Raw genomic sequence first — 15,638 nt, forward strand, 5'->3', positions numbered from 1 at the left:
ATTTATTCCAGAAAAGCCATTTTCGGCATTTAAAATAGCCCGATTTTTACAAAAACGGATAGAAATAGTAGTGGAAGTTGCATTCATTAACTTAATGTATTTTCAATCATAGGAAAAAGCGACAAGCTTGGCACTTTGTATGGTATTGTCATGCACGTTTACACCAGGCTGTGCTTATTTGCATAACTATCGTTTCTGTTATGCAAATGCAACAGCCTAGCATGGACAATGCCATACCACGGTCCCTCAGAGAGGGACCTTGGCCATACCTATCAGAAGATGGTCCCTGCCATACCACGTGATGAAAACGCTAAGCTTTGCTCTTTTTCCCACGATACAATATACATGAAGTTGATGAAGCTGTGAAATACAACTTCCGCCACTATTTTTATCCGTTTTTGTAAAAAGTCGTGCGAGTTATAATTGGAGAAAATGGCTTTTCCGGAATAAGTGACCCCAAAAGCTGTCACATGTGTGAAAATCAGCCTTGAATACGATTGGAACTAATTTGGGATAATTGGATGATGAAGTAATGTCTATTTGATCTGCAAATGTAAGCTCATCTGCGTTTCTTTTTAAGTTACACACTTGTTTTTATGAGTAATTTGTAACATCACAACATTCAGTTATAGGGCACTTAATATTTTTGAGAAATTTGAAAAATATGAAAATCCAATTATCCCAAATTAGTTCCAATCGTGTTCTTGGTGAACTTCCCCTTTAGGCCTAAGCACAACATTGGCATTGTAGACAAAAAAGCTGTTAGGAGAGAAGGATTAAAAAGGAGAACAGTTGAACTTAATCCAAACAATTATTGCAAAACCCCACCAACGTACCACAGCTACGAGTTAGCCCATGATGAAGTGCACTGCCGGCAGTTCGCTGCCAACTCTTTAGCTATGCGTTGGCAAACTCAAGTCTCCCATGCAATGCAATTCATCCTGTTGTTTGAGGTGTTCGGCACTCAAAATTCCTGGTATGTTTCGTCCTTTGAGTCGAGTTAAACGCACAGGGATGATCTTCCAACATTAAATTTTAGAAGGTCTGAACCCCCTTCCCAAATCAATTCAGTTTTCCCCAGGATATTCTTTTCAGTTCGACTAAAGTCCATTAGCTATCTTTCACGTCTTTTTTGTTAACGGGAAGTCTCATATTTCAATAAATAGGGTTAGTATGCATGCTGAATCATAACTATTTTAAATCGTGAACTCGCACATCTGAATTTAAAAAGTGCCAGCAAAACCTAGTCTTCGCTTCCTGTTTTGCATTCATCCAGATTTATTTACACTTTTCGTGGTCCGTAGCTCGAATATTTAGATGAAGTAGCAAAGCTTGCCACGGTGTAAAAAAACTGGCATTTCCACATTTTGTTTGCAAAAACCCCAACTTTTGTTGCAAGCGGAACTGACAACCCGGAGAAGCTTAAAAAGAATCAGGAACAACCAACAGATCTCATTGTGGAGAAAAAGCTGTTTGCAAGTGATCTTTTTGCGGAAAAGAGGTGAGGTGAGAGGGAGGGACAGTTTTTAGCTCACGTGTTCACACACGTGAGCTAATGTCGTAGCGATACCTGTCTGTCTGTCCGTGAGTGTATGTATATGTCTGTCTGTCTGTCTGTCTGTCTGTCTGTCTGTCTGTCTGTCTGTCTGTCTGTCTGTCTGTCTGTCTGTCTGTCTGTCTGTCTGTCTGTCTGTCTGTCTGTCTGTCTGTCTGTTTACACGATAACTCAAAAACGCCTGAACGGATTCAAGTCAGATTCGGTAGACAGGTAGTGTATGCCAATTGCAAGAACTGGTTGGTTTGGCTTTCATATTAATGAAGTTATGAAACATCTTTTTTTCCAAACAATGGTTTCCGATGGATACACTAATGCATATTTAATGAACTTTGATATTAGTGACATGTAACTCTAAAATTATGGCACTAAATTTGGTGAAACCAGCAACAGATGTTGATCTGATAAGTATGTAATTTTATCATACATGCTGTGCCTGTATTGCCATTCTTCCATTGTTCAGACGGTACTGATATGAGCCCATATTTTAACTAGTGAAAATACGAATTATATTTTCACTGTAACCGAACTACTTACAGCGACGCGTACGCGTGACCTTCGCTGTATGCATGACCTCCTTGGTATATGTACATATAAAACAGCTGAGCGAATAAGAAAAATGACAATCCGAAACGTCATTATGATTATGGTCAAAATTCTGTTGTTTGCAGTCACTTCATGGGCATTGCACCTAGGCACAAGTAAAGTTGTACCCAAAACATACAAACAAACGTATTGAAAATTTGTATACTTTGCCGACACCTGTCAATTCACGGCCGGTCCCAAGGCGGTGCACGGTGCAGTGTTTTGTGTCGTCTACGTTGCTGAAGATTACACCATGGATGTATGATTACACGTAATGATATCGGTTGACAGAGCATCATGATAGAATCGCTTTACGACAAGTTTCCTGTTGATGAGCTTAAAGTATCTGGGCGGTGAATTACATCGTTTACAGTCGTAAATGAGCCACGAAAATCCAACCGCACCGAAAATACTCGCGACAGACAAGGTTGAAGGTGCACATGATATTTCCGATTTGTACCTGTCAGTGCACAGGTCATGATCGTGTCTGGTGGCACCGATGCGGTGCGGGTTTCAGATACAATGTACCATCTAGGGAAAGTCAAACTTTCGCTTAGGTTGTTAAAGGAAGTTTAGTTCTATTTAGGCAAGCCAGGAACGAAAATATACGAGCAGACGACGGAAATACCTTTGAAATGTTTTATTCGTACAGCAACAAAATCACGAACGAGTTACGACACTACAGCTTACTGTGTACTCACTTCATGTTTTCACTAATCCGCTTACTGAGATGCTAGATGGTAAATTCGGCATATTTGACGTCTGGGAACATGTATAATTCTTCGAGATAAACTGACTGGGTATGGGTATTATATCCACTGTATGTGCATTCATACATGTTGCAGAGCTGCTTGCTCTCTGTGCTCTCAGCTGTTCATACTCGATAGAGTTTGAGCGTGGCGCGAGTATTTTGACCCGATTTTGGCGGCCTCATAACTTTCACGCAGGGATGAGGTTATGTATCAAAACACGAAAACACACACATTTCACAAACTCCCGCCTATATTTTGCACCCACCGTCATTTTAAACTAAAATAAATCTTCTTCAAATTGTGAAACCTGTGTCGACATCGTAATATTTAAATTGTTCGCTTTAAAAGTGCTCCATAAACCCTCCTTTGAAGTGGAATGGCCCAATAGCGGAATAATATCAAGAAGTGATACGGTTGTCATCACTCCTTAGCAACTAAGTTTTTATAAGTACAGCAAGGTCGATTTCAAGTTGATTTCGTCGCTAATTTCGGAGCGTCTGTAGAAACAGTCATAACCAAAGCATGCATGTATGATAAAGGGGTTATTACAAGAAGTTAGGGCGATACCGCGTCGTATTCGAGTGACGACGTGTCCGTATTTTGACTCGTTGCTGCGCAACTCGTCAAAATACGGACACGTCGTCACTCGAATACGACGCGGTATCGCCCAAACTTCGTGTAATAACCCCTAATCGCATCAAGTACTGTGCGGTGTCAAGTTGATGAGTCGCTCATTTGTATATTTAATGAAATTTTGTAATTAGTCAGATAACACAGAAATAACACAGAAATTTAATGAAATCTGCCGCAGATGCTGAACCGATATATATCTGACTGTGTTGAGACGCATTTAGTAGTGTTAAGTTGATCAAGGGATCATTTGCATATTTCATGAATTTTGCAATAACTGATACATCTCTGAAATTATTGCGGCACATTTGATGAAACTGCTACAGACGTTGATCTGATAGATATCTTATTGTCCCATGAAGCATTGAGCAGTTTTAAGTTAATAAACAGCTCATTTGCATATTAAATGAAGATTTGTAATTATTCGTTTAACTCTGTGAGCATTGTTCTTAGACCCTCGTGATTGTCATTTTATGTGCTGTTCAGCTGGTGCCATTCACCTGGCCAGAGTTGGATTAAGTTCAAGTCGGCTTAGACTGATAAATCCAAAAAGTCTAATGATGCACTTAAATATTAATCAATTTAAGACCTTCCTTAGGAATACATGTATAGCTCTACTACTTGCTGAAAAGATGCAGTGTCGAACATTTGCGTGCAGAAGTATGCAATATATGATTATTTTTACTCTGCATGCATTCCTAATAAATATGCGGCTATATGATAATGGAGGGGACTTTAAAATTGTTGATCATAAAGACGGGGGGACTTGAAATTTTTTTAGGGTATTGAGAGGGGATCTGAAAAAAAAGATTTCAATAGCAATTCCTCGAGCCCTCCCCCTTAACTATTTTTTTGAACGCGGCCTTAGTCGAGAAATTAGTTTATCACATTTGAAAAGATATAGTGCGGCTATACGGAAGTCTTATCATTGACCTTCGTCCATGGAGCTCAAAAGAAGTCCTCACGATTAATCACTTCCTTATTAATGGCATACATTTTCAACTGACACCCCCACATTCTGAATTCCGAAAGATGTATGAAAAATTGTGGCCTATACGGAAAAAAGACCAAGAGAATTGGGGAATGTCACCTTAACCATAAAGTCCCACACTTGGCCAGAGTTGGATAAATTCAAGTCGGCTTACACTGATAAATCCAAAAAGTCTACCGATGCATTTAAAAATTAATCGATTTAAGAACTTCCTTAGGAATACATGTATGGCTCTACTAACTGCTGAAAAGAGGTAGTGTCGAACATTTGCGTGCCGAAGTACGTAATACATGATTAATTTTACTCTGCATGCATTCCTAATAAATATGCGGCTATACGATAATGGGGGGACTTGAAAATTTTGATCATATAGATGGGGACTTGAAATTTTTTAGGGTATTGAGGGGATCTTAAAAAATAAGATTTCAATCAAAGTTCCTCCAGCACCCCCCCCCCCCCCTCTAACCATTTTCTTGAACGCAGCCTTAGTCGATAAATAAGTTTATCGCTTATGGAAAGATATAGTGCGGCTATACGGAAGTCTTATCATTGACCTTCGTCCATGGAGCTCATAAGAAGTCCTCACGATTAATCACTTCCTTATTAATGGCATACATTTTCAACTGACACCCCACATTCTGAATTCCGCAAAGATGTATGAAAAATTGTGGCCTATACGGGAAAAAAGACAATGTGAATTGGGGAATGTCACCTTAACCATAAAGTCCCACACCTGGCCAGAGTTGGATTAATTCAAGTCGGCTTACACTGATAAATCCAAAAAGTCTACCGATGCATTTAAAAATCAATCAATTTAAGAACTTCCTTAGGAATATATCTATGGCTCTACTACCTGCTGAAAAGAGGTAGTGTCGAACATTTGCGTGCCGAAGTACGTAATACATGATTAATTTTACTCTGCATGCATTCCTAATAAATATGCGGCTATACGATAATGGGGGGACTTGAAAATTTTGATCATATAGACGGGGGACTTGAAATTTTTTTAGGGTGTTGAGGGGGATCTGAAGAAATAAGATTTCAATCGCAATTCCTCCAGCCCCCCCCCCCCTCTAACCATTTTCTTGAACGCAGCCTTAGTCGATAAATAAGTTTATCGCTTATGGAAAGATATAGTGCGGCTATACGGAAGTCTTATCATTGTCCTTCGTCCATGGAGCTCATAAGAAGTCCTCACGATTAATCACTTCCTTATTAATGGCATACATTTTCAACTGACACCCCACATTCTGAATTCCGCAAAGATGTATGAAAAATTGTGGCCTATACGGGAAAAAAGACAATGTGAATTGGGGAATGTCACCTTAACCATAAAGTCCCACACCTGGCCAGAGTTGGATTAATTCAAGTCGGCTTACACTGATAAATCCAAAAAGTCTACCGATGCATTTAAAAATCAATCAATTTAAGAACTTCCTTAGGAATATATCTATGGCTCTACTACCTGCTGAAAAGAGGTAGTGTCGAACATTTGCGTGCCGAAGTACGTAATACATGATTAATTTTACTCTGCATGCATTCCTAATAAATATGCGGCTATACGATAATGGGGGACTTGAAAATTTTGATCATATAGACGGGGGGACTTGAAAATTTTTTTAGGGTGTTGAGGGGATCTTAAAAAAATAAGATTTCAATCGCAATTCCTCCAGCCCCCCCCCCCTCTAACCATTTTCTTGAACGCGGCCTTAGTCGATAAATAAGTTTATCGCTTATGGAAAGATATAGTGCGGCTATACGGAAGTCTTATCATTGTCCTTCGTCCATGGAGCTCATAAGAAGTCCTCACGATTAATCACTTCCTTATTAATGGCATACATTTTCAACTGACACCCCACATTCTGAATTCCGCAAAGATGTATGAAAAATTATGGCCTATACGGGAAAAAAGACCAAGAAAATTGGGGAATGTCACCTTTACCATAAAGTCCCACAAGGTTCATTAGAATCGTCTAATAGACATCAAATCAGGTCCAATAATCGTTATCATTCAACGTAACTAAGAAATTTACCAGGTCCAAGGAACATATTGAAAATGACAAAGGCAATGGGGTCATCTTGAACCACAAAATAGTGGTGGTACCAGGTGTCCGGAATGGGTAAGCGTACCCTGCCAGCTAGCCGCACCCGTCAAGATTGACCCAAAGCGACAAATCCATTGTTATTTGGTGAATTCACCAAATTACTTTTGTGAGTCAAAATTTGGTATGCTGTCACTCATCATTTGAGTAACAGACAGGTCATATTTTGATACAATATCTCCGTATCTACCGTAGAACTTCTTAAATGATTTCACTAATCTACTTTCTGAGAATCCTTGCCTCACTAACTTTTGAGCTAATAGGCTGTGTCTAACTCGAAAGTCTTCATATGAATTGCATGCTCTACTGTATCTAAGGAGTTGTGAAATATACACACCATAAGCTGGAGATGATGGTATATTGCTCGACAAAAAGGGAAAGTTTATGATTTCAAAATTGAAATCGTGTCTTTTGTCATACAGCTTAGTATATAGTGTATTTTGTCTAATTTCAAACAATACGTCTAGGTATGAAGCCGAGTCCACACTTTCAGTTGTTTTTGTTGTTAAGTCATAGCTTGTGTTAGGTATCCTGACCTTTAGGTAGTATAGGCCTCGAAAGTGAGAGACTTACACTTTTTCTCGATTAAACCTTCAACCACTCTCATACCAAAACAAGAATAACATGTAAGGTTTAGAAGTAGTGAAACACATTATAACTGAACATTACCGGTATTTGAAATAATTGAAAATTGCCACCATCCCTGTGTTTACTCTAAAGGGAAATTAAATTTATGCTTACAACAAAAACTTCGACGGTTAAGATTTTTCTTACTTAAAGAGCTTTTGAAGCCCCGTCCATCAGACTTGAAAAGTGTTGGAAAACTTTTGGAGTCAAAAATTCAGACCCAAGGCGAGTTCTACCTTAACATAAGCAGCCATCCTACCATAATCGTCGGTCTAAGAAAGTCAATTTTTTGTGTGCTTGTCTTCTGAAGGACCATTAATTTGACGATGTACGTATACTTTGAATGATTGCGTCAAATCTGTGTCACTAACGCTATAATTCACGCACGTGAAAATGTACATTCATTATCTTCTGGTATTAGTAAATACGTTAACGACTCCGACGAAAGAGATCGAAACCATGTATTAACAAAGAGGAAATCGCCTTTCCAGTGATAATTACTGCATCGACATTCATCGATAATTTGTTAAAACTACGATATTGCAGTTACATCGAGCGTTAGTGACCAGCCGGGGACGGGCGTCGATCGGCTATGTCCACAATACCAGTAACATAAGTCGCTCAATGAGTCACTACATAGTAAGCCGTAGACCGTTTGCATAACACTGAATGGAGTAAGCAACATTAAATGTTAATGACAGGCCCGGTAGTTGTAACATTTGATGATTTTGGCACTTTTTGTTTGTATGCCACTTGCAAGTTCTTGTTTTGCTCCCCAAAAGCATGTCAAAACACCTATACTCTTTAGCTTGTGAACACTGCATATATACGTGGACAATGCACTGATATTGTTTACATTTGAATTTGTTTACGAAAAACAACAAAGCAGTCTGCACAATGCCCAGGCTGAGTAGCCAAACTCAGCACTGTGTATCTCAATATGACTTTGGGGAGTAGAATAAGACTCGAAACCGAAGCTAAAATAATTAAAAAATTTAGTGAAATTCAGTACACTCTCAATCAGATTCCAACTTACGTGCCTATTCACCGTACAAAGACGCCAGCAGTCAAAGCCGTTCGGCTGAACCCCCACCGTCCTTGGAAAGAATGGCCCAATAACCGAGCTAAGTTGTTGCAATTTTTCTAACCGCGACCCCCGCCCCATCCACCCACCCAACATACACACACGCTGTAAACTTCATGATTCACGCGAACACACATACTTTATCAAAAAATAATAAAAACAAGAACAGCTACAGCTATTCTATCACTTACCTTGAGATGCGAGTCTGATGCCTGCTACGCCACTTGAAGAATTCTGCAGAAAATGAAATTCATTATTAATGAGCTGGCTATATGATAATACATGGGCCCGCCTACTTCTCATACAAATTAAGAAATAAGCTATAATCACCGCCACCATACGGTTCCGTGCTATTATTTACAAAGTGTATGGACAGCGCGGCCTCTGTGGAAGTTTGTCATAATTTTGGGCTTTGTCCAGGACTCGAATATAGCAAGTACGTCTCACTGCTCCGTCCAAGTGGTATTACGCAGAGTAAACAGTATTCTTTCAGGTGAAACATTGTTAAATTCATGAAAGGTAAGTCTACTGCTATGTAAAAGCTGTGGAGACTTAGCAATGGATCATATGATATCCTGGGGAGGGGGCTTGTTAGATTTAGTGGGAAAAATTCCAGGAACTTGGCTTTATAAAATCGAGCCATAGATGGCATCAGGATAAATTAAAAAGATTCCAAGCAGACATGAGGAAACAGATATAAACCAACAATTACCCCTTCTGTCATTTTTAGGGTAACTATTGTAACCTATACTTTTCTATTTGTTTAAATCTGCTTAGTTTCAAATTCAATTTGACATTTTACTGGTTGTAGTTATTTTGTTCTACAGTACTACAGTTTCTAACTCCCGCAAGTATCTCGAAAAACTCACTATTCTGCTTTTCCGCACGGCCGACACCAAATGTTTGACGTCTGATGCCCTCTGTAGTTCTTGACAATTGCGGGCCAGGCTTATCATGATCTGTCAATAAAATTGTGTCGCTGAAAGAAAGTTTTCTCACACGCAACCCTAATATTGAGTATGTCAATAATGCATTTTAAGAAATTTAAAACAACTTTTAAAAGGGGTAAGTTCACCCAGGCTGATTTTTACATATGTGCTAGCTTTGGGTCAACTATTCAGGAAAAGCCGTTTTCGGCATTTATAATAGCCTATTTTTTACAAAAACGGATAAAAATTGTGGCGGAAGTTACATTTTAGGGCTTGATTAACTTAATTTATATTCAATCATAGGAAAAAGCGCCAAGCTTGGCACTTTCATCATGATATGGCAGGGATCATCGTTCGATTGGTTTGGCCACAGAGTAATATCATAGACAGAGTGGCAACAGCTATTGTTTAAGGCGTGAAGCGGTTACGTAAGCAATCCATGTTTGCCTCGCCTCACGAAGCTCTTGGCTCTCTTTTCCGAAGAGTGCCGACCGTGCACCCTTCGGTAATTTTCGGATTTTCACCAATTGTTAAGCGAAAGTATGTTCGACAAAGCTTGTGTTGTTGTTGTCGTGTGGTGTTGATCGGAATTGATGTGCTGGCGAAAACGGGAGTGTTTTGAGCTTCAGGAAAGTGGGTTTTACCGTTTTAAAAATTCCTCTCATATTTTTATGAATATATAATGAGTGTGTTTGAACCAAATTTGAAAGTCTTTTATCGATACTGTCTGGTTTTACTCAATGGTTTACGGTCAGTCATACCGTCTTTTACACGTGCGCCAAGAAAGGACATGTTTATGAAACTGCTGGCGTGTTATGTTTTGATTGGCGTGAGGCAGTGTTTCTGGCCTGAGAGCTCACAAAGTAACTATGGTTGCTACGCGACTGGCAGTACGATGCCATCTCGTCGTAAGTTTCGCATAATCTCGTGTAATTATCAACCACAAACCAAGCCTCCAAAAAGTTTAACACCTTTTAAGCTCATTTTAATATGAAAAGCCAATAGTCTACCGAGACGACCATGGAACAAAAGGCATGCAAGTGTTGCCACTCTGTCTATATATTTCTCTGTGGTATGGCATTGTCATCCACGTTTACGCCAGGCTGTGCTTATTTGCATAACTATTGTTTCTGTTATGCATATGCAACAGCCTGGCGTGGACAATGCCATACCACGGTCCCACAGAGAGGGACCGTGGCCATACCTATCAGAAGATGGTCCCTGCCATATCACGTGATGAAAACGCCAAACTTTGCGCTTTTTTCCCATGATACAAAATACATGAAGTTGATGAAGCTCTGAAATACAACTTCTGCCACTATTTTTATCCGTTTTTTGTAAAAAGTCGTGCGAGTTATGATTGGAGAAAATGGCTTTTCCGGAATAAGTGACCCCAAAAGCTAGCAGGTGTGTGAAAATCAGCCTTGGTGAACTTCCCCTTTATAGGCCTGAGCACAACACTGGTATTGTAGACAAAAAACTGTTTGGAGGGAAGGGTTAAAAAGGAGAACAGTGGAACTTAATCAAAACAATTATTGCAAAACCCGACCACTGTACCACAGCTACGAGTAAGCCCATGATTAAGTGCTCTGCCGGCAGTTCGTTGCCAACTCTTTAGCTATGCGTTGACAAACTCAAGTCTCCCATGCAATGCAATTCATCCTGTTGTTTGAGGTGTTCGGCACTCAAAATTCCTGGTATGTTTCGTCCTTTGAGTCGAGTTCAACGCACAGGGATGATCTTCCAGCATAAATTTTAGAAGATCTGAACCCCCTTCATAAATGAATTCTGTTTTTCCAGGATATTCTTTTCAGTTCGACTAAAGTCCATGAGCTATCTTTCACGTTTTTTTTGTTAACGGGAAGTCTCATATTTCAATAAATAGGGTTAGTATGCATGCTGAATCATAACTTTTTTAAATCGTGAACTCGCACATCTAAATTTATAAAGTGCAAGCAAAACATAGTCTTCGCTTCCTGTTTTGCATTCATCCAGATTAACTTACAGTTTTCGTGGACCGTAGCTCGAAGATTTAGATGAAGTAGCAAAACTTGCCACGGTGTAAAAAACTGGCATTTCCACAATTTGTTTGGAAAAACCCCAACTTTTGTTGCAAGCAGAACTGACAACCCGGAGAGGCTTAAACAGAGAATCAGGAACGACCAACAGATCTCTTTGTGGAAAAAAGCTGTTTGCAAGCGATCTTTTAGCGGAAAAGAGGTGAGGGGGTGAGAGGGAGGGAAAGTTTTTAGCTCACGTGTACACACATGTGAGCTAATGTCGTAGCGATACCTGTCTGTTTGTCCCTGTGTGTGTATGTGTCTGTCTCAGTGTTTGTCTGTCTGTCTGTCTGTCTGTCTGTCTGTCTGTCTGTCTGTCTGTTTACACGATAACTCAAAAACGCCTGAACGGATTCAAGTCAGATTTGGTAGACAGGTACTGTATGCCAATTGCAAGAACTGGTTGGTTTGGCTTGCATATTAGTGAAGTTACGAAACATAATTTTTTTTCCATACAATGGTTTCCGATGGAGACAGTAATGAAGGGAATTAGGGAGGATAATATACATATATAGACTGTAGACTGTTTTCTTTGAAGTATTATAGACAGATAGCGAGGGTAAAGTAATAGGCACACAGATATATGTTAGATCATTATAGGTAGCAGCTTTCATCGACGGCCGGGGTCCGATAGCAAGATTCGTATTAGGATTCAAGTGTCTGCTATGTGAAAGCAAAAACTAAACGGAAGGACATAGAAGGACGGTGAAGGACAAAGAAGGCCACAGAAAATCCAATGAAGTGGTGAAACATTGTAGGTTCTGTACGTATTTAGGCGAATGACAGCATTTTCAGTGCAGGATAATATGTATAGAGTAGTATTATCACCCTTTTCTGTTATGAAAATATTGTCTTTCACCATATTCAACTCTAATAACATTGTCCTTCGCGTCCTTCATGGTATTCTGCACTGATAGCATTGTCCTTCGCCCAATTATATTGTGAACATGCTGTCCTTCACCCATTCTGTAGTGAAATACTGTCCTTTCCCTACAGTGTCCTCCACCATATTCTGCACTAATAACATTGTCCTTCGCCCTATTTTGCAGAGAATATATAGCCTTCACCCCATTATGTAGTGAAAATGCTGGCCTACCACCCATTTTGTACGGATAGCACAGTCCATCACCCTATTCTTGAAAGGTTACGCTATGCTTCACTCAATTCTGGACTGAAAATGCCGTTCTCGTCCTTTCTGTATTCTGAAATACAGTTCTTCGAAGTCCTTCATGTCCTTCGTTTTAGTCTTACCTTGCGTGAATCTGATATCAATAAAGTTTGCTACTGGTATCTCACCTTGGTTTTCGTTTGAATCTTGCAGAGAATGAGCAGACTTCGATTAGAGTATATTTTCTTACTCATGGTTCTGCAGTTTATCAGGCTGACATCGTCGACTTTCGATGCGTCTTGTCAAAAACAATACAGTGGTGAACATGAAACATCGACAGAAAACGAGGTAGGAATGGTAACTTGTGGAGAAATCATTGCAACTTCGTCGGCCAAGCGTGTTTCTTCGAGGCAGAGACCCTCTCTTGAAACATCTCGACGTGGAGCACAGGATATTGCATGCAATATTCGTCATGAAGTTATGACCAATATATGTCATGTATTCAACATTTCTTAATTATACAAGCCTTGCCTGTGTCTTGTGTTTGCTTATTACTTTAACCTCGCTATATACATGTGTATAATACTTCAAAGAAAACAGTCTACAGTGTATATATGTTTATTATCCTCCCTAATCCCCTCATTAATTTGTTCTAGCGATCACCAAAGCAGGGGCTTATTGTCCCGACCAAATAACTCGTTAGCAGCTGATAAGGGTGAAAGGTAGCTTAATAGCTAATAACTAGTTATTTGGTCAGAGCGGTAGGCCTACGCGTTGGTGATCGGTAGAACAAATTAATGAAGGGGATTGGGGAGGGCAATCAACAGATATGCACTGTTGCACTTTGAAACACCAGGTAGCTAGAGTAAAGTAATAGGCACACACACGACGCAGGTAAGGTTTGTATAATAAAAAAGTTTCATACATTTACATTTATCGATCGAGATAGACGAATATTGCTTGCAATACCCTCTGCGTGGAGCTAATTACTTAGTGGTTTGGTCTTTGCACAGAAGGTGGGTATAAAACGATGGCTGAGAGTTTTTTTCAAAATTCAAATTCAATACATGAAAACGAGGCACGACAAGCGCCATCTGGGTCGGATATTTATGATGGCTAGTTTTTCTTATCTGTTTTGAGTTCTTCACCGAAGATTGCTTTCTCATTTCATATTTTCGATCTCGATCATTTGTTTGTAATCTGAACCGTGAAAGGCATTAATCTGGCGACCACATAATTACAGTAGCATGGTTATTTTTTGATCATATGATAACAAAAGCGCAGGATTTTATAACGGGTAAAATACTTCCTTTTAGTCAATATTACGATCTTATTGGAAGACAAGTGCTAGCAATATGACCAGCCATCGTAACCCTAACGGAAAAAATAGTGAGTATTTTTTCACTTGACTATTTTGACCTAATATTATATATATTTAGACCTATTATTTAGAAAAGTAAGGTTTCATAGAGCTTGTTCTTAAATAGATAATATTACAATAGCAAAATCACTGCTTTAATCAAGTCTTATCGGGATGTTCTTGTTATGAGAAAAATGAAAATGAGAGTAAAAGAGCGCCTGTCTTATTGAAATTTGGCCGATGTATCTTCATTCTATTTTCTATATGTCGTGCAGAACATAACCTTGATTGAAGTGAGGAGCGTTGTAAAAATCCCTGTGGAGCAACTGCAAAACCCTGAAACAAGCAACCTGACGGACTACGTACTCTTCCCTTCGAGCAACTGTAAGTATTTCCGGTGTATTATTGATACACCGATCTCGAATCTCGCGAGTGCGTAGTGTCATTGGAGATGGAGGACCGGAAGTACGACAAAAGAATGAACGACGCCCATGCCATGCTGCGACACACAACGAACGTATTTTCTGATTTAAAAAAACACCAAAATATCTGAGAAGCAAATCTCATTGCACATAAAACCTAACCAGGCAATTTGTGAATCTTTACGAAATAAGGAGACACGATAACGTAGATATTGTAACACGACTGAATAATTGGATATCGTATTAATGTTGATTTAATCAGCAAATGTAAGCTCATCTACTTTTCTCTTTTTTTGCAATACATTTGTTTTTATGGATAATTTGTAAAATTTCGATTTTAAGCTACATGACACTGAACAATTTTGATAAATTTGAACTGTAATAAGATAAAATTCTCCCAAATCAGTTCCAATCGTGTTTTGTGTAGCTCTTTTCGGTCAATGCAGCCATAAGTATAAGACAATCCTACAAGGTGATCCTAGTCTTAGATCAGTCACGTGTGGCTTCTGTTTTCATGAATAACAAAATTAATGATAATTGAGAAGTGTGACAGATACTGACTGAACGTACCACAGAAATGACTGAACTTCCTCTGATGTGTGTAAGGTAACACACTTTTGTATTGTCACTAAAATACCCGATTTTGTTTTGAAATCCAACCTTGCCTAAGCCTACCGGTCCTTTGTTGTTTTTCATCGTTGCTAGGCAGTTTACATTTGTACATTTGGGTACACATCATCACCACATTCTTCTTTCGTCACCCTGGAAATCTGACCATGACGTGTAAATCGCAAACAACCGATTTCGACCAAGACGACAAGATGTCCTTCGAAACGTCCATTCAAGGCGGGGATGACATGCTTGTTGATGCCAACATAATTCGGGCCGGTACGAAAGACGCACAAGGTATGTCAGTTTGAGGGGTATGGTGGACTGCCGAAAACAGTCTCGCCTCCATGGCTCCATTGCAGCACACATGTTAGCAAACCTACAGACGTAATTTCTTTCATCAACTGGTAGATGACGAATACAAATGAGGATACACAAACCAAACTGGACATTTTTGTGTACTTTTGCCAACTCCATTTTTCGGATATCCATTTTTTCATTATAATTCACTAGTTGTAACTCATTTAAATTTAAGATTTTTTCGATACCAATTTTCCTACTTTGACCAGACTCTTCGTTCAAGTACAAGAAGTCAGGTCTGCAAGTTCATTGATTAACTGCAGGGGTACTTCTTCCGCCCATAGTGATTTGACGAGAAGAGCAAAGTGCAACACGATTATCGTTCCTATGTATGTATGTATGTATGTATGTATGTATGTATGTATGTATGTATGTATGTATGTATGTATGTATGTATGTATGTATGTATGTATGTATGTATGTATGTATGTATGTATGTGTGTGTGTGTGAGTGTGCACATCAA

At 39.3% G+C, this 15,638-nt stretch overlaps 1 protein-coding gene across 1 annotated transcript; it reads left to right on the forward strand.

The window, feature by feature from the left end:
* Window positions 1–11,301: 11,301 nt before the first annotated feature.
* LOC139130979 (uncharacterized) lies at window positions 11,302–15,180 on the forward strand. The gene is made up of 4 exons (XM_070696852.1): window positions 11,302–11,475; window positions 12,637–12,771; window positions 14,059–14,167; window positions 14,911–15,180. Exons 2-4 carry the CDS (start codon window positions 12,640–12,642, stop codon window positions 15,123–15,125), a joined length of 456 nt encoding a protein of 151 aa, XP_070552953.1. The 5' UTR covers window positions 11,302–11,475; window positions 12,637–12,639; the 3' UTR covers window positions 15,126–15,180.
* Window positions 15,181–15,638: the final 458 nt, after the last annotated feature.

Source organism: Ptychodera flava, chromosome 4 (genome assembly GCF_041260155.1).
Source record: "Ptychodera flava strain L36383 chromosome 4, AS_Pfla_20210202, whole genome shotgun sequence".
In the NCBI taxonomy this organism is placed as follows: Eukaryota; Metazoa; Hemichordata; class Enteropneusta; family Ptychoderidae; genus Ptychodera; species Ptychodera flava.